The 25,593-nt window shown below is 39.3% G+C and overlaps 1 protein-coding gene across 12 annotated transcripts in view; it reads left to right on the top strand.

Annotated features, from left to right (window-relative positions):
* The window catches only part of DOCK8 (dedicator of cytokinesis 8), a 128,294-nt gene that overhangs the window by 90,403 nt on the left and 12,298 nt on the right, over positions 1-25,593 (top strand). For all 12 annotated transcript variants that reach the window (XR_013541504.1, XM_072992174.2, XM_020805658.3 and 9 more), the window contains 11 exons: positions 331-418; positions 5,615-5,711; positions 6,710-6,844; positions 8,733-8,885; positions 10,062-10,220; positions 11,463-11,563; positions 13,309-13,501; positions 19,116-19,259; positions 19,944-20,075; positions 23,230-23,364; positions 24,242-24,331. Coding sequence is in view for 11 of the 12 variants with exons in the window: in XM_072992174.2 (XP_072848275.2) it covers positions 331-418; positions 5,615-5,711; positions 6,710-6,844; positions 8,733-8,885; positions 10,062-10,220; positions 11,463-11,563; positions 13,309-13,501; positions 19,116-19,259; positions 19,944-20,075; positions 23,230-23,364; positions 24,242-24,331 (1,427 nt within the window). In the remaining variant the exon portion in view is untranslated. The remainder of the gene's footprint in view (positions 1-330; positions 419-5,614; positions 5,712-6,709; positions 6,845-8,732; positions 8,886-10,061; positions 10,221-11,462; positions 11,564-13,308; positions 13,502-19,115; positions 19,260-19,943; positions 20,076-23,229; positions 23,365-24,241; positions 24,332-25,593) is intronic.

Genomic DNA, 25,593 nt, shown 5'->3' with positions numbered 1-25,593 from the left:
TTCTAAATAGTCTCTCACTGAGAGAGCAATGTATGAACACTACACCTCACTCATGTCTAGACTTTGATCCAGCCTAACGTTTGCTTCCAGATTGGCTCCACTCCCTCGCGCTCTCATCATTTCTGTATTGTTGTTGTTTTTGAGGACACATTGTTCCCATCTGTCACATTTCAGTGTTTCCCTATCGCATCTTCTTTTCACTCTGTGTAAAAAGATACACTTTTCCTCACTGCCATCACCATTGATGTAGAGTCTTTCAGAAATGCATATCTCTTGAGAAATGTTGATATTAAAGTTTCATTGTGACTTACGTATGTTGCCTTTTTGTAGGGAATGATAGGTTCCCAGGGTTGAATGAGAATCTCCGGTGGAGGAAAGAGCAGACACAGTGGCGGCAGGCAAATGAGAAGCTAGATAAGTAAGTAATTTAATGAATTTATATCACCTTTACCAGAAATGCTTCTCTCTTGGGGCCATCTACGTAGTTTCACTCCCTGTACCAAGGCAGGAAACTCTGTCTTTAAAACATCCCAGACGGATGCATGAGTAGGTTTTATAGAAATCTCTGTAACTATAAGTCTGAAGTTCCTTTCTTCTTTGTTCTCCTCCCACTAGCAGCAGAGTTCTCAGTACTTAAGAAAAGCAAGCTTGAAATATATGTAAATGTTTTGAATGAGACACTCACAATAAGAATCATCCCTCCCCAGCTGCTAAAATGTGATTAACAATCTTTTTTCTTACCATTTTGTTCTGGGAATTGTGGTGGTTGTATTATTATCCTCTTGGTTCTAAGATCAATTTATACTCCTGCAGTAAACATGTTTGCTGTCCCCGTATCAATGATTGCATCAATAAACATAATTGCTTAAGGGAGATATATATGTTCATAAATGTAGTAAAAGTTACACTGATCTGTGGATTTTCCAGTATGTGCCTACTAGAGGTTCATGTCCAGGATGTGCCTACTAATGTGACTCAATATTACAATTTACAGCACTCACAAATCTGAATGTTATTGGTTAATTGCGTCCTTGTTTTTTTCCCTTCTTCTGATCTTTGCTTCATCCTTAATGCTAAGTAGGACACAATTTTGAAAAAGGAATTACTGCAAGTGAACTTAGAATTTAAAATGTTAACTTCAAAAACTAATTTGTTGTACTGCTTGTTACATTGCTGACGGCAGGAGTTCATTATTATGAGCAGTTATTTATCCTTATAAGTAATGTGTTGCATTGGTCATACTGTCAAAATGTTGTTGTTATTAGACACATAAACAATGCAAAGAAATGCTCTTTGTTTCCTCCCACTGACCAGTTCCAATACTTTACCTTGAAAGTACATAAAAACATAAAAGGAAATGTAAAGGAAATACCTTGAGCAGAATAGCAGGAATGAGGCCAGGTTTCCCCTTTCTCCCTCACATATTTTTTATTTTGAAATATATATGTTGCTTCTAACTTACCATCTTGCATGTAGTTGATCTCTGTGTTTTTTTCTTTTTGTAAGACTGTCTAGATCTTTTGTTGTTGTTAGTCCTTAACCAGAAAAACAATATGAGATCTGAACGCTTGCTGTCTAAATTGGCCCAAGACATTCTGAGACGGAGCAAGTGAGACCAATTCTGCATACCCCATTTAGAGTGCAGACCATCCAAGACTGAAAATTTATTTTTATCCAGCATACAAAATCCTGAAGCACCACTTCCATCTTTAGTTGTAAAAATAAGAAATGAATACTAACAACTTAAAAAACTAATAATTTGCTCCTCCTTGATGAGACTTAAGACTGCTATCTCAGGTGAAGAACAAATATTCACCTCGTTTGGGAACTTCCAGCAACTGCAACTAAAAATAAAACTCCATCTATGACTATGAAGCACCTGGGATGTTTCCATGAATTAGGCTAATCCATGGAAAATTACATGTTCTGTTCTCCCCAGATTATACTCTTCAACAGAATTTTAGTTTATTCCCAGCATCCAGTTTCCTAGATCAGCTGAAGTCAATTAGTGGGCATTAACTCAGTCAGCCTAATGCTCAAGAAGTGATAATGCAGTGAGGAATGCAATGATGAAAGAACCTCCTACATGATAGAGGTTAGCCCTAATGGTAATTATAACCTGCTGATAGCATTTCTTGTTGCATTAAGAAAGTAATACTACAGCAGGTTGCGCCATACCTGATAAAAAGTAACACTGTTACTCCTCATCCCTTCCAAAAGTACCAAGTACAGTAACAGTGTAGATTTCCTTCACACATTGAGTGAATTGATATATGAGAAAAGCAATATCTAGAATAGATATTAATACATTCTAAGAGAGAGATTTAGCAGTGCTTCCTATTAATTTTGCCATTTCTATATTACATGGGTCATTTGACAGAAAGTTGTAGGAATATATATATTTGCAGCCAACTATCTGAAGGTAAATTCTTAGTCTTCTCCCAGTCTTCTGCACTCTCATCTGATAAACTGTTGTCAAGAAGACTCCTTCAATCCCATGGGCTTGTATAGTTTTTGCAGTGATAGCTCAATGATTTTCAAAAGAATGATGATAGTTTGGAATCACACACACACATGGCAGCTGAGGCATAGTTCTTTGGTCCCCTCTAGGGTAGTGGGCAAGCTGATGGCTGCCTAGTTTTTTTGGCTTGGCCAGCAGGGCTGAGGGCTTATGGGAACTGCAGTCTAAAAACATATGGAGAAGTTTCTCGCCCCCTCCCGTCGACTCGAGAGCGTCTGTGAGGAGGCATGAATGGCAGCTTGTGTTTTGTAGGCATTCCTGGAGAGACAAAAAGGAGAAACCGGTTCTTTCTCTGTATGATGAAATTTGCTTAACACTGAATGGTCTGTATGTAAAACTGACCTGTATATAACACTGGGGCGAAGAGATCCAGCACATGACAGAATTCTCTCATCTTGAACAGTGTCTCCCTTTGAGAGACTTCGAAGCTGTTACAAGCACAGTTGTCAATGCATTCATGTAAGGGCTCAGTACAGTTGGATATCTCTTGGTACAGAGTGGTCTTTAGTGAAGCTGTTTAGTGGCATTCAGTCATTGTGATGTTTTTCTAATGCATGGGTTTTTTGTGACCAAAATTAGCTCCTGCCCCCATAGAAATGGCACTACCATCATTTTCTTCTTTTTTGTTGTCCCCACCCCAACCCGTTTACATATTTTAATGGACTTGGCACAATTGGCACAATTAAGATATTGTGTGCCAAGCCATGGTTTACATCATGGATGGGCAATCTCTGGGGGCAATAAACTTTATGCTAATTAGTGTAAAACTCAAACCATCTGTCTCCTTCAAATATTGGTTTATGTGGCAGTTGTGTACAGAGCTATATGCGCTCGGTTGGGCATAACCTTTATCATGTGGACTGTAGCTCAGGTGCACCGGCTTTCATTTCATTTGTGGGCACGATGTAAATGATAATATAGAAACTCCTAAATGATTTGGGCTCAGACAGTTCGAGGTAAAGGCCAGAATCCTGTTACATAAGTATGCTGGTGTTAAATCTTTCTTTCTTTGTGATAGAAGCACTATAGATAAAAAGCAATAAATATAGCAAGTGCTTTTTGCCCAGTAATGGGCAACATCAACAGCATTTAGGGTAGGTGACATCAAATCTTTCTAGTGCACATTGAGGGGGATAGAATACACTGTCACAGAAATGAAGGTGCCTGTTCTTTTCTACACTCGCAAAGGACTGTGTTGGTGTGAAAATCCAATTTTCTTAAGTTAACTGTGGTTCTGCTAACTCTCTAACCCATTATGTGACTTCCTCCAAGTAACCCAGTTTTCCTGGGGTTCCATCTATTTTAAGAGGTAGGTAGTTCTTTCTTTCTAGATTGTAAGTTCAGACATTCTGTGCTGTTCAAAACTCACAGATGTTGTGAAAAATCATTCCATTGGTTTTAATTTGTGAGGGGTGGGATGGTGCCCAGAGTGCATGCACATTTGATTTAGATGTTTTAAGCCCTTCACTATTAATTACTACCTCTCTTTGTATGTTGCTGGATGCGATGCCTGCTAAGTAACCGATTCTATCAATAGAAGTTAGCTTCAGGCATCCAGTAATGATTTTACAGCTTTCATTGAATTTTGCATGGGCTAAGCTAGACCACACCAGGGTGCAGAATAACATAGAGCCCAAGGTTGTAGTTTTTTGTCTTTGTGGTTGTGTGCCCCAAATGGTTCCTAATAGCTTTAGTAGAATATTGTTCCTTGCAGAAACCTTTTGCAATGTTTCAATGAAATATTGCAATTTTGGCAGTGTTTCTTACATGTCAGCATTAGAGATGGAGGTATTCGAATACAAAAAGCCCCACACATGTGGTGTTAACGACGGTCCACTCACTGATCCGCCATGGATGTGGACGGTGCGATTCTATGAATGGAACCACAGTGCACAATCCACTCGCCACTTTTAGACCTAGCAGTGAGGCTTATCCTCCCACCCCCTGCCAGGAGTAGCGAGCAGATCATGCCCTGCAGAGCCATTCGTACAATCTCGCTGTCCGCATCCATGGTGGATGAGTGAATGGACCATCCAGCCCCATGGGGCTGGACCCTCGTTAACACCACCTGTGCTTCAGGTGCCTTGAAGAAGTGGCTGGTTGTTATGGTAGATGTTAAACAGAATAGGAGCCAGTACACTGCCCTGGGGGTACAGCACTGTTTTGAGTCCTTAGCTGCATTGTCCTTGAAAGGTAGTGAAAAATGCAATTTTGCAAAAGGGTTATGTCTTGTTGATTTATAATTATTGATTAGACTGTAGAATTTTTGCAGTAGTACTTGATGATTAGAGGTAAGCTGAGCCAGCTGGATGAGTCAACAAACAGGTTATCTCTGGGATTTTCCTAGTTTCAAAGCCTTCCTCGATATGTTGTATTAAATGTAGGATTTGTGCTGTACAGTTCTCCCCAGGTCTACTGTCTGTGGGTTCTTTGCACATTTTAAAATATCAATCTGTAGTGCTTTCTCTACATTTTTGTAATTCTGAGATAGTCAAGACAATTGTTAAAGAAATTAAGGAGGCACTTTTTTGTTACTATGTCAAAATGTTTTATCTGTTTTATGTAAATGTCATGCAGACTTCCTGCCTTGGCATTTTTGCAGGTGCAAATAGCTTTTTCCAATTCCCTTAAACTGGATGAACCCCATAAGGGGTTTGCCCTTCAGTGCCTGTTTAAGTGCTAGTTTCCTATGGCCAGATCTGCCATTAATGATGAATTGATGGGCTATTTGCTTTACTGAAATGTTTGCTTCCATGAATTTTATCCAGTTATCTCTTTTAGTTTCTGCAGCTGAATTATTGCTAATTATAAAGTTGAGGGTTGTATTTTGTATCTTACACCAGTTGCATGACTTGGCATTGAGTTCTTAACTATCAGCAATTCATTATAGCCATACACCATTTGAGTTAGAACAGTGGGATAGGTGATGGGATTCTGACTAGTGTTATCCCACATGACTCTGTCCACTGTTTACTGTCATTGTCCATTAGCTGGTCTTGCTCCATGCCCCATTCCCTTCAGAATTATACTTGGTTGGGAGATGGCCTCAGCTGTTCAGGATTAACTGATTCATGGTAATATGATTTATTACAGAACAAAGGCTGAGATTGACCAAGAAGCTCTGGTTAGTGGGAACTTAGCTACTGAAGCGAATCTCATTATTCTGGATATGCAAGAGAACATCATCCAGGTGAGAAGCTGTATAACTTGATCCATGCCAACTCCTCCACCCAGGGAAAGGGAGGGGAAACAATTGATTTGCTTTTCTTCTCTTTTTATGATATTACACAGTGTTTAGAATGTTATAGGTCTACACTTTTAGAAATTGTCTACAATTTTTCTTCTAATATTAACATATAAATTTTTTCCTTGTTGTGTAGTACTATCACCTTGGACAATTTGTAGACTAAGAGGTGGGGTCATGCCCCCACCCTGGTCATGAGCCGTCACTGGATACCATTCTAACAGACATGGTTGCTCTATCTATGATATGGTTGAGCGTGTTCATTCCTGAACTTTTTAGATTGCAATGATGTGAGATGCCTAGGAATGTCTAAGATAACATCCAGAAATTACACAAAATGCAGTTCTCTGTACTTGCTAAAAGCCACTTTGAAAACTGTTTTAGTTTAACTTCCTCATGAATTTCCATATTTTTCTCTCCTCAGTAAAAGCAGAAACAAACAAATATAAGGGTAATATTTCTCGAAGTAAGGCACAGGCTGGTATGCAGAACTTAAGAAAGAAATATGATTGCTGACACCATCAGTAATCCTGCATAGTCCCTCTAGAGTTGCAGAAGTTAGTATAAAGATACAGGCAAAGTCACCCAAAGACATTTTGTTGCCTGAGGCAGCAGACTGGTTTAGGAGGCCCAAGACAGGGTGTGGAACCCACAAAACCCATTTCTTTAGGGTGGAGGATAGCAAGGGTTTTCAAGAAGAACAGCAGTGAATCTGCCTCCCCTCAAATCTCCTGTCTGAGGTGGTTGCCTCACTCTGCCTAACAGGATGACTGGACTGAATTTCAGGCTTCAAGGAAGGAATGCTGCTGCAACAAAGGTCCACTTGGACCGGTCAGGCATGACAAATGTGGTCCACAGGCCGGAAGTGCCCCATTGTAACATAAACTCTGTTGTCTAAAACCATCTTGAAAGATCCTAAAGGTCTCTTCTTGTCTCTGTCCTAGGCAACTTCAGCAATGGACTGCAAAGACAATCTCTTGGGAGGTGTGCTGAAAGTCCTTGTAAATTCTCTGAGTTGTGATCAGAGCACAACCTATCTAACTCATTGCTTTGCTACTATCCGGGCATTAATTGTCAGAGTAAGTGTTTGCCTTCCCCTTGTTTTGAAGTTCCTTGTTATGCCCACAAAATACTGCACTGTTACCCATGAGGGGGCTCTTGCTCTCAAGTCATGCTTTAGGAATTGCCAACAACATCCAGTTGGGCAGTACAGGGAACATGGTGCTGAAAAAAGAAGCCTTTTGGCCTGATCCAGCAGGACGCTTCTCATGTAATGCATAATACATGTGTTTTATAATCCAGGTGTGAAGGAATGGGATATCCTAATCAAAGAAGATTTTATGGGACTTGATAAGGTTTCCTGAGCCAGCCTGTTTCTTATCCTGTCCTATTTGATCTGCAGTTTGAAAGAGTCTTTGAAGTCAATAGGTTTGCCTTTTGTAAAGTAAAGTTCCTGTCCTGACAGCCTGCTTACTCCTAGGGCATTTCTGAGAAGGACTCTGCCTCTTGCTACCTTTGTTCTCTCTGCTCTCCACTGGGTTCAAAACGGGGATTACAAGTCATAACCAGATGGCCCATTCTGTATAGGAGATAGAAGAGGAATGTCTCTCTTTCTCTTTGCTGATCCCTCTCTGTGGATGAGCAAAAGTGTGTGTGTGGGGGGGGAGAGTCCGGATTGTTCAGGCAAGGATGAAACCTATTTCTCTGAAATAGGGTGATGTATAAGTTTTAGGGTTTTCTTTCTCATGTCCAAATCTGTATCCATCTTTTTATGATTCTGGAACTGGTTTCTCTTACTGGCAATACTCCTTTTGGTTATTTTATTTTCCTTTATATGTATTCTTTTAATAAACTTTATAAAACTTGCAAGCCTGGTCTGCGAAGGTAAATGCAGAGATGTAGTCCTTATCTTCAGACCTTGGTTATTCTGCTGATTTGTAAGTAATTTTTGAAGATTCCCCCATAAAATAAAATATAGTGAGGTGGCAGCAGTGAGCAGAAAACATACTTTTGAGACTTCTGGCAATTTGATCCTGAGGCAGAATGGTTAAGAATCGCCATGCCAGGATGGCAGATAATGTCATGAAATGTAACTTAATTGACATGTTCCATGATGAGTTGTGAAATTCATGATTAAGGTCTTATTTCATACTGTGTGTAAAATCTCTCCTCAAATTAAAATGACCTCCTGAAGCAATAAGTACTGTTATGTAAATCTGTCTTCCATGTAAAATGTCTTGATTCTAGTACTTTTGTTAAGCTCCTATTGTAAATTATGAATGGTAGACCATAAGTACAAGATCTTCATTTTGCTTTAGAGGGAATCCAAAAATTCTGCCAGTATTAGGTGGCAAGAGGCAAACAAGACTCTGATATGATGAGGGTAATACAGGTTGTTGTGCGCTTATTACACAGAACATTCACATTTATTTTTTTAGTACAGATTCTCAGAATCTGATTGTAATCTTGCTGTAAATAATACCAGGAACTCTTGCATATTCTAAGTCAAAGCAGAATCTGGAAGGAGAAGTACTGAGATAAAAAGGGGAGTATGTGAAAGGAGAGTAGAAGAGAGTGAGGGATGTGTTGGTAAGAATGCGGCAGAATACTTTATAATGCAGAAGAAAGGCACATTTTCTGCCATTAACTGGTCTTATCAAAACAACACAGAGCGCTTACCTTTGAAACCATGGGTGTTTCCGGAAAAGACTTTTATTGTCTAGTCATCTGCCTCATTTACAGAATTTTATGTGGTAACACATAACATATTGTCTTCTGCTTGGAACCCTGCAACCCAACAACATTTTATTACCTCTTCTACCTTCTTTTTTGACTCAGAAAATACTTGGGTGGATGACTAGGGACAGAACAGTCTCACAATATATTTTGATGAGCCGTGCTAAGAGCCAACCATCTGAAAGCACCCCATGTTACAGGTTTCTTTTCCTTTCTCCTCCCTCTTTTTAGTGTGGAGATCTTCTGTTTGAAGAGGAAGTGGAGCAGTGTGCCGACCTCTGTCAGAGAGTTTTGCAGCACTGCAGTAGCAGCATTGATACCACTCGGATTCAAGCCTGTGCCACCCTTTACCTCCTTATGAGATACAGCTTCAGTTCCACCAGTGTAAGGCTGTAAATAATACTGATTGGTGTCACTCACAGACTGAACCATACTAGCCTGTGTCTGCACATAACCTTATTCCTTGCAGAACTACATTTGTCTTTTTAGTTTACCGTGATCTATTTCTGATGTAATCATTTCCTGTTTGCAGAATTGCCTCCCATACTCTTTTGCACAGTTTGGAAACTTAGTTCTAAGGAGAACAAGTGTAATGACCTACAGAAGCCCTCTGTAATGGAACAATAATAGGAAGATACAATCAGTCATTGAGTATTGCCCTGGTATTGTTTAGTTGAGGTTGGCTTCAGCATGTTATTATAATTATTCTTCTTTAACATTGTTTTCCAAGCTGTGCTTTTTTGCAATGCATTGGAGGGCTGCAGGGATGAGGTATATGATAATGATACATTACTGGTGAGATTTGCCCTGAAGGTATATATAGTCTTAATCCCTGAATATACAACTATATAGCACCTTTCAAACTGTGAAGAGTTATTTAATTTGAGATGTATAATGGGAGAGCCAGTGTAGTGTAGTGGATGGAATGATAGAAACAAAGACTCAGGAAATCTAGGTTCAATCTCAGCTGGACCATAGAAATTCTCTGGGGCATGGCAATGGTAAAACCCTCTCCTTAAATATCTCAGATACCATGGAAGTCCTACTAGGGATGCCGTAAATCAAAATTGACTTGGTGGCACATAATCATTTGTATGAAAAATAAGGAGAGGCAAATAGCATAGTCTTTAATTTGAGATGGTGTTACATTTAAATGTAACATAACTTCTTGTTCACATGTTCTTACAACTGATATATTTTGTCCTTCCTTCAGGAAGTTCAATATAGTTTTAATGAGACTTCCCAGCCCCATGAAACTGAAGGAGCTATCTTCTTGCATAAAAGGAACAATGAGTGACTTTTATAATGCCAGCTTCAGCTTATGTTTATTTGGAAGGAAGACCCACTGATTTCAGTGAAACTTGCTCTCAGTTAAGCATGCATTGGATTGCAGCATTACTGTTTCAGTTCTCAAACTGAGAATAAATTCTAATTAAGCCATCTGAAAAGATAGAGGAGATGAAAATCTTTTGAAAACAAAAAACCAACAGGCAAGTGCTAATAGAAAATCAGTACATCTGGTTTACATAATCTTCGGTGTTCTCTTCTGTTTTCCTAAAGAATTTTGCAAGAGTGAAAATGCAAGTGATAATGTCATTGGCTTCTCTGGTTGGTAAAGCATCAGATTTTAATGAAGAATATCTCAGAAAGTCTTTACGAACTATCTTAGCATACGCAGGGGAAGATGCAGACATGCAACCAACTCAGTTTCCAGTACAGGTAAGTCATTTTAGACAGCTTTTAAAAGTCAAAACTGAAGTACTGCACCTTCACGAAAATAGGAACCTGAAGTCATATTGTATGGTCTACAACTGTATTGGCATTCATGTGAGAAGGGTATGCTCTCTGCTCTTGTCCTTGCTATGAGTTCAATCCCTGATATGTCCAATTGTTGTACTGGCTTTCTTCTGACTGGGTATTGACATGCAGTCTAAGAGAACTACCTCTTCATTTCTTTGGCAGGATACAAACAAAAACAAAACCTTTCAATGAAGTAGAAAAACCAAAACAAAACTGTGGCAATCTGGATAAATATTGTGTGTCTTGTTCCTGTGAAGAAGCAGAAGCCAGAGTGCTAGCAGGGATCAGTATCAGCAAGCTCCTGCTGAGGCTGGCCACCTTGAGTAGGGGGGCCTCCTGACAATCTTCGAAGCTTTCTCCTGGCCTTGCTCCTCCTCCTTTGCCTGTTCACTTGTTAGATCAAAGGGAGTGAACAATGAGAGAGTAAATTCAGCATGTCTTGTCTCATGTGGATTATTCCGGAAGCAGAGCCAGGGAATGGGCAGTGGCCACCATGACATGAAAAAACCACAAGCATGTCCCCTGTTGTTTGACCCACCAGAATGTAGCTGTGGAATAGTTGGTATGAAGTTCTGAGACATGACAGCAGTGAAGCTCAGCTTTTATTGAGGATTTCCTCCAGGGCATATTTGACAAAATGGTGTAGTTCAGATAATCATAGCTTGGCCTAGTGAGACAAAATATAAGTGTTTTTTTTTTAATCTTCTTTACTCCTTTCTCTACGTGAACCAGAAAGTCTCTCATTAACTATACTGTAGTTTCCTGCTTTGTCCATACCGGGAGACTATAGTTAACAGTCAAAGAACAAACCAGAACAATCCTAATTCTAATCAACTTCAAGCCACAAGTAGGATTATACCTTGTGGTTTGATGTCCTGACTTTTCCTAAAGCTGTTAACGGTTGTTGCAAGTCATTCCTATCCCAGTTTACAAAACTGAGGTATGATTGTCCACACTCAACCAAAAAAATAAAAATAAATAAATAATAATAAAAAAAGCTCTAGGATTCTAGGGGTGGTAAATGTAAATGTGTGCACATACCCATGTTATGTAGTCATACCTCCTTAAAAAAATAAACCATAAATGTTATGAACACTTCAGAAGCCATGTTGCAGCACACTGCTGTTCTTCAAAATGTTGGGGTTTCCTCTTTTTGTTTAGGTAGAAGAGCTGTTGTGTAATCTGAATAGCATATTATCAGACACAGTGAAAATGCGAGAGTTTCAAGAAGACCCAGAGATGCTCATGGATCTTATGTACAGGTTAAAATCTTTAGTATTTGCTTTGGAGAACTTAAAATGAATGTGCCAAGACCTTTGAGGTTTAAATTTGTCTTAAATAAAACTTTTCCATGTGAATAATTTATTATTAATGATATATGCTCATGACTAATTTATATCATGGTTTCCCACAAAAAAAAAAAATCAGGAAATTTACATTTGGAATTGGTGAAAAATCTTTTATAGAGATTTCTAGGCCTGTTTCAGAATTATTACATTTATTTAGATGACTAGCTTTTATATTATCATATGCTTAATTGCTTTATTTTAAAAACTGAATAATTTATTGTCCTTTTAATCTTAGTGCATTATAACGAGTTCCTTTAACAGAGAAGGGCACCATAGAATAACCTCTCTCTCTCTCTCTCTCTCTCTCACTCACTCTCTCTCACTCTCTCAATAATAGGTACATCTTTGGTCCTAGTCCACTATCAGTCTGTGCAATGGGAATGACATTATTGTTAGCAGCAGGTTGACACTAATTAAATAGTTCCTTTTTTGATTTTGGGGTGCATGCCAGTGAGACTAAATCGCACATCTCCTGAAGCTGGAAAAGGAAGTATTTAATCGCTGGCAATTTGATTACGTCATTCACTTTGTGCCAACAAAATTATACACATAACAAGAAACTGGCCACTACAATTTTACAGTTGAAAGAATGTCATAGCAGGTGTCGATTTGAATTAACTGATTTCTTTAAAAAGATTTTCTAGCTTCTCTGACAGAAATGAAACCACTCCAGTAATTTACTCCTTGGATTTAGTAATAAACAATAGCTCAGAATCTTAACTCCTCTAAAAACATTTTTAGATTTTTATTTGCAGGATCACCTGTCTCATAATGAGCCTGCTGTGTATTAAGATTTTTGGAAGGGGCCCTACTAAGAATACCATCAGGGGTACAGGCCTGCTGGACAGGCACACAGGAGAGGGCTTGCTGCTGTGTTGTTTGTAGACCTTGGAGTACACCTGCCCTTTGAATTTTCAGTTTATACTCCTGTTGCTTTTAGGAATGATGTGAAGACCTCTCTCCTCAAACTGGCCTTATTCTGACTTTTATTTAATATTGGGAGGATTTTAATGGCTCTTCTGTTTAATTTATTTGTAACTTATTTTGATAACATTTGTTAAAAGGTTTGAATGCCATTATCTCTAGTGGAAAGGTAGAATAAGAATTTAAGATATAAATAAAAATATATAATGAGATCAAAAGCAAAGCGTGCTGTTTATATACCACCCCATAGTGCTTCAAGCACTCTCTGGGTGGTTTACAAGTTAATTATGCAGGCTACACATCCCCCTCTCATACAGGCTGGGTACTCATTTTACCAGCCTCGGAAGGGTAGAAAGTTGAGTCAACCTTGAGCCGGCTACCTGGGATTGAAGCCTGGGTTGTAAGCACAGTTTTGGCTGTAGTATAGCAGTTTAACCACTGCGCCACAAGGCTCCTTCCGAAGATGGAATTTGGTGAAAAAAATGTTAGCAAGAAGATGTTTGAAAAGAAGACTCTTGGTGTAAATATCCTAGCTGCAGCTGACTTGAGAACTAGAGAATGATAAAGGAGAAAAAGTGTAGAAAATATTATAGAGGAATTTTATTGCATCTGTAGCTATCTTATATAAGAATTCAGTCCTGACAATCTGACATGGCATGTCTCTGGAAGAAGAGAGCTTTTAAATTTAACTCTAAGTCAAATGAAATATGGATGTTACTATGTTCTCTTATTAGAATTGCCAAGGGATATCAGACATCACCTGACCTAAGGCTTACCTGGCTCCAGAACATGGCGGAGAAGCATGCCAAAAGAAGGTGCTACACAGAGGCTGCCATGTGTCTGGTTCATGCTGCTGCTCTGGTTGCAGAATACCTGAGCATGCTGGAGGATCACAGTTACCTGCCAGTTGGCAGTGTCAGCTTTCAGGTAAGATCACATTACTGTACTTCATGCAGGCCTCTTCTCTGTAGTTTTAAAGGAATATCTTGCTTAATCTAGACAAGTCCCCCGGGTACTAGGCATACTTGATGACATTTGGCTTGGGGAGACAGCCATCCATAGCAGAAGCAAGGAGTTAACAAGCTAATTCTCAATGAAGTGAGAAATCATCTTTTTCTGGGCTGCATTACCTTACATGTCAGTTTACAATTCTTGTAATAGAAAGTTTTTGCATAAAGGCACAAGAATTACTGCACACTGAAAGCTAGATGGCAGGAACAGTGATGTAATGGTCAGTTTAGAAATGCAGGATCTCATTGTGGTGTTCCCATAGCCATTCCCACATCCTAGAAGGTATGTGATGCTGTCCATCTCTGACTGTGAATGAAGCCTTAACTAGGGTTAAAATAGTCCATTTCTCTAACGCAGCACCTAATTAGCATAGTAAGCAAATTAGGCAGTGTCAGTTATAAAATATGCAGATCTGCATGTTATGCAAATTAAAGTGTTTTTTCCATGTTATGTAAATAAAGTGCCCTAATTCTTGCATTATTTTTTTACCAATACATTTCAGCCACAGCATCATTTGTATAATAACCACTGATCTGAGATAGTGTAAAGGTTAAATAAATAATGATATTTTGCCACACACATAGGTTTCTGCTGATATTCTATTGAGATGCTGTTGGTTATTTTTTTTACCATGAGTTTTTATTGATGTCAAACTGTCTTCCCAAAGATCCATGAGAAAACTAAAGGAATTCCTCACAAATGACACTGTGTCATCTTACTTGCAGGGAAGAAATACAGGGGAAATTAGGGAAAACTGCAAAAATCAGGATGTTATTTTTTTTCCATCAGTATAAACTGAGTATTTCATTATAAGTTGAAAGTATCGTAGGTTAAATTTCTTTAACATATTTCACATATCATACATACACACTGCTGCAACTCCCAAATTGAGTGCCAATCCAATGTGGCTACTAAGCCCCTGTAAGCCTTTTATACTACCCATTCTGCCAACTTTACTTTAAATTATAATTATTTCTGGTTTTTAGTTATGTTGCTTGTTTATGTTTAGGTAAAAGTAAAAGTTCCCCTTGACATTTAGTCCAGTTGTGTCCGACTCTAGGGGGCAGTGCTCATCCCCGTTTCCAAGCCGTACAGCCAGCGTCTGTCCATAGACAGTTTCCATGATCACATGGACAGCATGACTAGACACGGAATGCTGTTACCTTCCAACCGTAGTGGTACCTATTTATCTACTCACATTTGCATGCTTTTGAACTGCTAGGTTGGCACTAAATGGCTTAATTTACCATAGTCTCTCGAGACTGAAGGATGCCTACAAACGGCTGAAATCCTGTTCCCTTTAATCAGCGATGACAGTAGTATCCTCATCAATGGAAATTTGCTTCTGTTTAAAGGCTTCCTTTGGCCATTTTGGGGTGCATGCAACTTTGTTGCATTGTATATGAGTTGCATGCATCCTCAAATCACCTTTAATAGCAGTGATTTGCTGATGATGATTACATCATCCTTAGTGCCCATAGAGAACTGCACAACAGGATTTTAGCCATTACATAATTAAAGAAAATAACCTTGTTAGTGTTAAGTATGAAGTTAGAGAAACCGCCTTTGGTCAAGCTGAGGACTGTGGTGGGAAATGAATGCAGATCTCCTAGGCATGCACATTCCTAGGTTCTGCAGTCAAGCTAATCCAACACTCCTTTCTATTGGTTGCTTCGTGTCTTAATATGGTGTCAAGCCTTCCTTAGCATGCTGTGAGGAGATGGCTGTTTCATTTAAAGTGTGTAGAAAAAACATGTGGTTCCCAAATACGTTCTGCAATATTTCAGTGTTTGTATAAGCTTGTTGCATAAAAACATTGTTGCCTGTACATGCTTTCAAACCAGACTCTGAAGTAATAACAGGTTTTATAGCAAATGACTAACATGTCTGCGTTCTTGGAGGTGGGGGGAAGGAAAATGAGCATTGCTTATTAACCTATTTATTTTAGGTGGAACTAAAACCTCAGGTTTGTTCAGGAACAATTATAGTAATAGTTCCTCACATTTGCAAAACACTTCATCTGTGAACATAAACACTATTTTGAACCATTGCCCTTAAGGGTTCTCCCCTGTCTCATAAATCTGTAATTTTGCTGTGTTTATAGGACAGGGTTGCCACTCTTTATACTGAAGTTTTAAAAAAATCTGATTCAGTGATGTCTTTGGGGAATATGGGTGTGGGAGATCTATTATAGCCTTCTACATCTGCCTAAAATGTAAAGTATACTGGGTGTACTCTGTGAAAAGTACGAGGAGATAAATGTGTCATCAGTGTGTGATTATTGCCTGAATTATGAGAAAAGGAGAAGGAGAAACAGACAAGATTTACATGTTTAGATTTTGTTTTCTTGTCTGATTTGGACAAAATAAAGAGAGCAACTTCCATTGTATGTCTAGCACTTTAAAGCTGAAAGTTTCTTGGGTTGATCTGTGCCTTCATGCTTGGAGAAGAAATATAAAATGGAAAAAAATGTGTTATTTATCTTTCTATAATATTTATATTCTTTCTATTGAAGACGACCCAAGGCAATAATATATTTATATGCTTATAAGTATAGTTTCAATATCCCCTGTCTCTCAACTCATGGCATCTAGAAACTCATTTTTAAAGCAAAATAAATCCCTTCTTTCATTTCAAGATTTATTTGTAATTCATACCAAAAGTTGAAGAACTTTGTTCATTGTCTTTTCCCAATCAGTACGTTAAACTAAATTGCCCAAACAGCTGAATCTTTAGGACTGCTTATGGGGAATGTGGCTAAAACAATAAGAATGGACTAAATGTAGGTTTCTGGTGGGAAGTTTTGATTAGTGATGGCTATGAACCACCAGTTTGCTGGTTTGTGCTGGTTTGTTTCTTGCCTGAACAGCTGTTCAGTGCTTCAAAACCCTGCCTCCTCCGGTGGGCGCCCATTTGGAGGCAGTGGCCTGGCTTCCGAGCCTCACCTCCTTCTGACACTGTCTCTGGGTTCCTACTGGAGGAGGCAGTGTTTTGAAGTGCCAAACACCTGTCTGGGCAATAAACTAACCACCAAAGTAGTGGTTTGTGCCCATCTCTAGTCCTGATCTATTTAATGGAATTTTCTTACCTATTATATGTGGGGCTTCCTGTTTGTGTGCAACATCATCTAGCAGTTACAATAATAATTATATATCATCAAGTCCATTCTGACTTATGACGACCCTACGGTTTCCTAGGTAGAGAGTACAGTGGTGCCTCGCATAGCGAGGTTAATCTGTTCCGGATTAACCTTCGCTATGCTGAAGCATTGCTGAACGGGGCAGCGATTTCCATTGGAACGCATTAAACATCGTTTAATGCGTTCCAAATGGGCCAAATACTCACCGTTCAGCGATGCTTCAGGATGGCCGGCAGCCATTTTCGCGCCCTCGCCTCGCTTAACGAGGGTGCGAAAATGCTGCGCGCGGCCATTTTGGGCCATTTCCCAGCTTCCGGCGGCCATTTTGGCCGCCGAACAGCTGATCGGCGGGGTTCGTTTTGCGAAGATCGGTAAGCGAAACGCTTACCGGTCTTCGCAAAGCGAATTTTTCCCCATTAAAAAAACGTTGAGCGATCGCATTAGCGATCCGAAAAAACGGATCGCTATGCGATTTCATCGTTATACGGTGCGCTCATTAAGCGAGGCACCACTGTACTTGGAAATGGTATACCATTCCCTCATGGCACAGTGGTTGAACTGAAATACAGCAAAACTCTGCTCACAACCCGTATTCAATCCCAGGTAGCTGGCTCAAGATTTACTCTGCCTTCTATCCTTCCAAGGTTGGTGAATTGAGTACCCAGCTCACTGGGAGAGCAGGGAACAACAATGTACAGCAGACTTTTTTTTCCCTCTCAAGGCATCCTGGGACTGTGCAACTTGCCCAAGGCCACAAAGGCTGGCTGTACACATAGGAGGCACAGTAGGGAATTGAACTCCCAACTTCTGGCTCTGCGGACAGATACCTAAACCACAGAGCTATCTAGCCAGCGAAATATCTATTGTTGTTGTTTAGTCACTAAGTTGTGTCCAACTCTTCGTGACCCCATGGACCAGAGCATGCCAGGCCCTCCTGTCTTCCACTTCCTCCCGGAGTTTGGTCAAATTCATGTTGGTAGCTTCGGTGACATTGTCCAACCATCTCGTCCTCTGTTGTCCCCTTCTCCTCTTGCCTTCACTCTTTCCCAACATCAGGGTCTTTTCCAGAGAGTCTTCTCTTCTCATGAGATGGTCAAAGTATTGGAGCCTCAGCTTCAGGACCTGTCCTTCCATTGAGCACTCAGGTGTGATTTCCTTCAGAATGAATAGGTTTGTTCTCCTTGCAGTCCAGGGGACTCTCAAAAGTCTCCTCCAGTGCCACAATTCAAAAGCATCAGTTCTTTGACGGTCAGCCTTCTTTATGGTCCAGCTCTCACTTCCATACATTGTTACTGGAAAAACCATAGCTTTGACTATGCAGACCTTTGTCAACAAGGTGATGTCTCTGCTTTTTAAGATGTTGTCTAGGTTTGTCATCGCTTTCCTCCAAAGAAGCAGGCGTCTTTTAATTTCATGGTTGCTGTCCCTATCTGCAGTGATAATGGAGCCCAAGAAAGTAAAATCTGTCACTGCCTCCATATCTTCCCCTTTGATTTGCCAGGAGGTGATGGGACCAGTGGCCATGATCTTAGTTTTTTGATGTTGAGCTTCAGACCATTTTTTGCACTCTCCTCTTTCACCCTCATTAAGAGGTTCTTTAATTCCTCCTCACTTTCTGCCATCAGAGTGGTATCATCTGCATATCTGAGGTTGTTGATATTTTTTCTGGCAATCTTAATTCTGGCTTGGGATTCATCCAGTCCTGCCTTTCACATGATGTATTCTGCATATAAGTTAAATAAGGAGGTAGACAACATACAACCTTGTCGTACTCCTTTCCCCATTTTGACTCAATCAGTTGTTCCATATCCAGTTCTAACTGTTGCTTCCTGTCCCACGTATAGGTTTCTCAAGAGATAAATAAGGTGGCCAGGCACTCCCATTTCTTTTAGGACTTTCCATAGTTTGTTGTGGTCAACAAAGTCAAAACACCTATAGCCATGACTTAATTATCAAAGAGTGGTCTATAAGCAGTGAACAAATAAATAAAATATGGCTGAATCCTATCAAAATACTGCTCTTAGTGTACATCCTTCTCTTTGTACTATGTTATTTTACTGATTTTCCCACAGTGTAAAGAATGCACTAGAATGGTAGCATTAATGAGATGAAAACAGAAATTTTTCATATTCTTTAGCTTCATGGTTTTCTGAGTAAGCTAGAACTGAGACATGATCAGAATTCTGGGACATAATTTAAGTGTGATGTGTAAATAAAATCAGAATTCTTTATATTACAATGGAACCGGTGATATGCCCCAGATGAGAAACATCAAAGGAATTGTGCACTCTTGCTTGTGCACTCTTTCTAATACAGAGATGCTAAAGAACAAAAATTTGGCTGAATGTATCTACAAGTGGTTTTAACCCATGCTATTGTTTTCTGATTTAGAATGTTTCCCCAAATGTGTTAGAGGAGTCTGCTGTCTCAGATGATGTTCTGTCTCCAGATGAAGATGGAATGTGCTCAGGAAGATATTTCTCAGAGAATGGGTTGGTAGGACTGCTAGAACAATCTGCAGAACTTTTCAGCACTGTGAGTAGTATTATATTCCAAATTAATGGCTGTATCAGCATTATACAGTAACATGCTTTATTTCTTTAGAATATCCCTCCACTTGCTTGTACTCTTTGAGGTAGCTTATAAGAATGTAACCTGGCAAGAGTGACACCATGGTCATGAAAGTGGTTTTCCCAGGATGAGATTTATCTCTTGCACTCTGGGTTGTTGACTCCTGCTAAATGCAGGAAAGTCAGCTTGGTAATTTGTGCTGTGGTGGTGTATTAGACCAAATTAGTCACTGTTTATGTGCAGATTATGTGTCAGGAAATACTTGACAGCTCCATAGGGCTTTTTTAACAAGGTGAAGCCTTCAATTCTGCTTTTCAGCAAAGAAATGAAATTGGAGGTTTCTTACACTTTCTGGAGGTATGCTGTTTAGTCCTAAATAGATTGCTGTCCAGTGCAGAAATAATGTGCAACTTGATACAGCCTCTGTAAAGGCTGATCTAAATGAGGCAGCATAACTATTTCTAATGCAATTAAAGGTGTATGAAAGGTGTTAAGTTCCTAAAAGGTTTAGCTATGCTTGATGTACATCAAACATATCCTAGTTAACTATGATGTTGCAAATGTTAAAATGTCATTATCTTCTCAATGCCTCTGATGAATGATCAGAAAACTGACACCAATTTTGATCTTGTTTCTTTTTCATGCAAGGGCGGGCTGTATGAAACTGTAAACGAGGTCTACAAGATTGTCATCCCCATCTTAGAAGCACATCGAGATTTCAGGAAGCTTTCTTTGACTCACAGTAAACTTCAGAAAGCCTTCGAAAGCATAATAAATAAGGTAACTTTCAACAGTATTCTTTGTAGGGCTGCAGCGTTTGTTTACTGATTATGAAGCTAAAGCCATGAGTAGTATACAATTTCTCTTTTCCTTTCTCTCCTGTACATTTGTATCTGGAGCTCATGGTGTAGCTTAGATTCTGACTGCAGTGCAGTACCATGTGTGACAGCATGGAGTTCCCACTTGCACCTCTTCCAGTGGAGCGTTACCAGCACATAAAAAAATTGTTGATAAGCTGAGAGTAGATGAATACACTAAAGCCATGATTATCTCAGTGACACTTGCTGAATCCTGAAACTCCCCCATTCAAGGGAATGCTTCAAAGCTCCAGCAAGGAATTACATGCATGTGCAAATTTCTTCCCTTCCTGGAGGAAAGGGTGAGCAGTTTATTGGTCTCAGACTACTCCCATTAAACCTATCCAGCTGAGCCAATGGTGAGGAGTGATAGAAGCTGTCATCTCACAAGATCTAGGGGCCACAAATTGCCTACCTCAAATATAAAAGTGGGAAAGCCCTTCACATATGGGGCTTAAAATTATGTCAATTGACTATGTCGGGTTGGAAGCAAATAGCCCCTTACATGATCACCATGAAACATATTTTACAAGATATACCTAAGGGTGCAGAGAATAAAGCTTATTAACTATCTCCAGCTCAGATTTTTCTAAGTATACACCATGTCCTTAATTTTTCTCAGTGTCTAAGTAGTTGCAAAGGGATGTGATCCATTCTGTAGTGAGGATGTAAAAGAGACCTGCTCTAAACACTTTCTGAGTCACTATCTGGAACCTCTTTAAGGAATTTCCTATCCTATATGAAGGGGATTCTGCACAAGATAGAAATATGATAAGCCCTGGGATTGCAACCAATGATCCTGTGAGGTGTCATAAAAATATTAAATACGATTCTGCACCCAGTCCTGAAGTAACTAGCTCAGGTGTTACCAGGTATACTCACAGAGCACTTGCATGGACTTGCCCATGTACAGAGATACATTGGTAAGGACACTTTGAACTATGGCAATACTGTTTCTTGACACAGATTGGATGGAGTATATCACATTCAGATAGAGTTATTCATAAGGGGAAGTTTATTGAAAAGAATTAAATATAAGACAGAATCACAATAAAGTATATAACTAATATGGAGAAATACAAACTCAAAAGAAGCAAACCCACATGGCTGAGATTCAGGATTGTGAGATTCAGGCTGCTTTGCAAAACGTAAGCAGAATATTTGCAGAATTCCTACAGGGAAAGGAAGAGGGGGGGAAGAGAAGCATCTTCTCCCAGAAAATACATTAGAGATGCCAAAGATTACCTCTCTTGAATCTTGTTAAACTGTCTTGGAAGTGGGGAGCATTGGAATTCCACCTGGAGCAATGATAGCAAATTACAGAGGTTCCAGGCCAGAAACCAGGCATTCAGGAGAACAACGTAGGTTAGCAGGATTCTCTGGATTCTGGGGGCTAAGAAAGTGATTTCAGCCAAGAAATGAAGTCAGCATAATGAAACCTGGCAGGAACTGGCAGAAGAGTTCAGGCAGATATAAGATACAGAAACAAGATTCACCCCAGAACAATCTTCCAGAACAATCAATATGGCTTTTTCTTTTTTCTTTGGTTTTGGCCTGCAGACTGTTGATCTGGCCGCTTATTAGTCATATTTATTTATTTATTTATTTATTTATTTATTTATTTATTTATTTATTTATTTATTTATTTATTTAGTTAGTTAGTTAGTTAGTTAGTTAGTTAGTTAGTTAGTTAGTTAGTTAGTTAGTTAGTTAGTTAGTTAGTTTTTACCCTGCCCCTCTAGACAACGTCTACTTGGGGCGGCTATCTCTTGTTCTGCCCTGATCTTAATCTTTTCCCATTTGGTTAATTCAATCCAATTGTACAAAGACAATGCATAGGAAAAAGAAGATGTGTGACTCTATTTACAAAAAATGACATTAATATCTTATATGTAATTTTGATAGTGGTCCTTTTAGAGCTATATTCTTGTCATTTTCTCTTGAGGACTTGGGTCAAGACTATTTATTCCTCCTATGCTTATCTTTGGCCTGACAGGTTTTCCAGGTCAAGCAGTCTGTGGCATGTGCGTGCATGTCTTAGTAAGAGTGAGACTGCAGGGGTGTTGTGCAAACCTGGCCAGTTTGATAACACTGGTAGTAAAAACTTGAGGGTGGAGAGGAGAAGTGCGGTCCCATTGGAGGATATTGCTGTGAATCTTGGAATTGAAAAGAGGGCAACATCCTGTTCAACTCTGATAGCACATGGTTTTTTTAAAAAATTAAGAACACGTTATACCTTTTTCCAAGGGACGTGGTGGCACTGCAGGCTAAACCGCAGAAGCCTGTGCTGCAGGGTCAGAAGACCAAGCAGTCGTAAGATCGAATCTACACGACGGAGTGAGTGCCTGTCGCTTGTCCCGGCTCCCGCCAACCTAGCGGTTCGAAAGCATGCAAATGCAAGTAGATAAATAGGGACCACCTCAGTGGGAAGGTAACAGCGTTCCGTGTCTAAGTCGCACTGGCCATGTGACCACGGAAGATTGTCTTCAGACAAAACGCTGTCTCCATGGCTTGGAAAGGGGGATGAGCACCGCCCCCTAGAGTCGAACACGACTGGACAAAAATTGTCAAGGGGAACCTTTACCTTTACCTATACCTTTTTCCACATTTACTTGTTGCCCAATTTAAATCCATTTGGTGCTAGAAGCACCAAAACAAACAAAAAACCAAACAAACAAACAAATCTAAAATGTGGGTTGACCTGATAATCTGGAAACTGTTCTATGGGATCTATGAAGATGTTCTGAATAAAGGTTACTAGAAAACAGGACATTGATATTTTAGGAGGAAGGAAATTCTATGTACAAGCTTTTGAAGAGAACACAACTTTTGTATATTCTTTTGATGTTTTCTTTGATATTCAGGTTTCCAGTGTCTGATCTTATTAGGGATGTCTCTTTAGCTTATTTTCTTGGAAGCTAGTCATTTCCACTAAGATGTAAGATACAGTATACTCAAAATATGCACAAGAGCTCTGTGCAACAGCCAAAAGTTTTGTAAACTAGATTTTATAATTGTAGAAAATGGATCTGTTTTTAAAAGAAAAACAATTCAGTGCTTTCATTTTTATCAATCAGGGTCAAAAGAGAATGTTTGGTACTTACTTTCGTGTTGGCTTCTATGGAGCCATATTTGGGGATTTAGATGAACAGGAATTTGTTTATAAGGAGCCTGCCATCACAAAACTTCCAGAGATTTCTCATAGACTAGAGGTAAGTGGTTATACACTTCTGCTACAAACCATATAAAACTGTGGCAGAAGGAAAATATTAAAGAATCATTTCTATGAAAGGACTGTGAATGATAACGATCAGACAAATAAACAGTAAAGACATTTTGTGTCTCTTAGATAATTGTTTACTTTTTAAATTAACCTCTGGAGCCTAATTGTTTACCAAACATGCAACCCTAACCCCCAAAAAAACCATAAGTATCTTTTTAAAAAAAAAAAAAAGTTGTTTTTTTAAACATCCAGCACTGTAATCTCCATGTGCTCTCTAGTTACTTCCCAGGAGCAGTATACAATTTTAGCACTTTATGGGTAGCAGTTCAAAAGATAGGCTGATGTGACAAGACTGTGTGTACATGGTAGTAATGAGAAGAGAGAAGATGAAATGGAAAACTCTTACTATGACACCTTTGATTTCATCTTCCTTTCAGAATTTGTGGACCTTCCAAAAAAAAAAACACACAAAAAAACCCCACAAACATCAGGTCTATCTTCACGGGGCTGAAGCTTTACAAAGCTTATAGATACCATTCATATTCAAATTAGAATCCCTAAATGGTTCAGTGGTCTCACCTTAAATGTTTACTCTAATTTTCCACAAGAACACTGTAATTTTGTGTACATTTGCGTCAGAGTCCAGCCTCCTATACCCATTGTGCCTTTCTTCAGGGTGAGTCTGAGTGGAATTGGGTTGGATATCTGCAGCTTTTTATTTGGGGACAACTGGAATGTCCTTGTGTAGTTGTTTTTATCTCATAATCTCATTTTTATCTCAGCTGTAGCTGTCTCACAGTCTTTGTTTTTGTAAAGCTTGCTAAAAGTATACAACTCTTCTCAACATAGTTTGGTTTTCTTTTCAGGGATTTTATGGTCAGTGCTTTGGGGAGGATAGAGTCATCGTGATTAAAGACTCCACTCCAGTTGACAAGAGCAAACTAGATCCCACAAAGGTATGCCAGGCATGTCCTCCATGGAGTGTGGAATTTTGTACTGAGAAATCTTAAGTGTGGAAAAACTGTGTGACTGAAGGCTCTATCTGGAATTAATTTTATACCTTTGGCAAACAGTGTAATCTTAGCTCTACCAACGTACTTTGACTTCCTTTAAACTGAGGAGTCAAACTGATAAAAACCCTTCTCTTGTGTTCTTTTTTTCTTAAATGAACTCAGTAAGCATTTTTTCTCACAAACTCTTAATTGTACTTGTTCACTGTATTTGATTCAAAGGCAGACAGTTATGTTCTTGCTGAGGACAAGGCAGCATTCTCAGAACTGCTCTTTACAACTACTTCAGCCTTTTCAAATCCCCTCAGCCTGAACAAGGCAGTCACAGGAAGCTGCTGACACACACAAAGTTGAATGTGACTTTTGCTGCTGTTGCTAAACTACGTGTGGCACTGGGCTTCCTGTGGCTATTCCTCCACAAGCTGTGTGTAGGATTTTTATGTGAGGAGATTGCAAACAGAGATTACCACTGTGGTCATAAGAACATACCTATGCTAATCTTTATTGGGGCAAACTTAAAATCATGTACTTGTCTTTATTCAACCCATACAAAGATAAGTTCTGAGTAAATAAAGTTGCGGTAGGAAAAAAAGGTGAAAAATTTTCTAGCGGTGTTCAGGCCTCTGAAGAGACAGATTGGAGTTTTACTTATGCCAATAAAATGTGTTAGTCTTTAGGGTGCTACAAGGCATGTTTCTGTTGTTTTAAAAGTGTATCTAGAGAGTCCTGTGTCAGGTATGCCCCTCACCAGAACCCAAAACAAAGGTACTCAGTACTCAGTTACCTGCACAATACATAACTTATATGGTAATCAGTGCTGGTAATCAGTGCTTCCAGACAAAGGGTATTCTAAAAAGCATGGTGCAGCTATTCTGTCTTTCTGTCCTTGAAAGATTTTATGTATCCAAAAGATAAGGTAGAAGAAACAAATATGAGAGGGCTGCAAATGGGAAGCAGTGGTGTCTAGAAATCCAATAAGATTCCAAAGCAGCCTTCTTGTTCTGCTTTTGTATAAAAAGAAAAGCCTTTGCTCCTGTCTGTAGTGCGTTCTGATAGGTGAGGGCTGTTGGTTAATAGTTACTCTTCACTCCACATAGATAAGACAAAGGAGTATATAGTTATATACATAGTTCACTGCAGCCAGAATTCTATATGCCAAAATTTGGAAAAGTCCGACGGTACCGAAACAAGAAGATCTTATAGAGAAG

This window comes from Pogona vitticeps, chromosome 2, assembly GCF_051106095.1.
Source record: "Pogona vitticeps strain Pit_001003342236 chromosome 2, PviZW2.1, whole genome shotgun sequence".
Lineage (NCBI taxonomy): Eukaryota > Metazoa > Chordata > Lepidosauria > Squamata > Agamidae > Pogona > Pogona vitticeps.
This window is presented reverse-complemented; position numbering and strand designations above follow the sequence as displayed.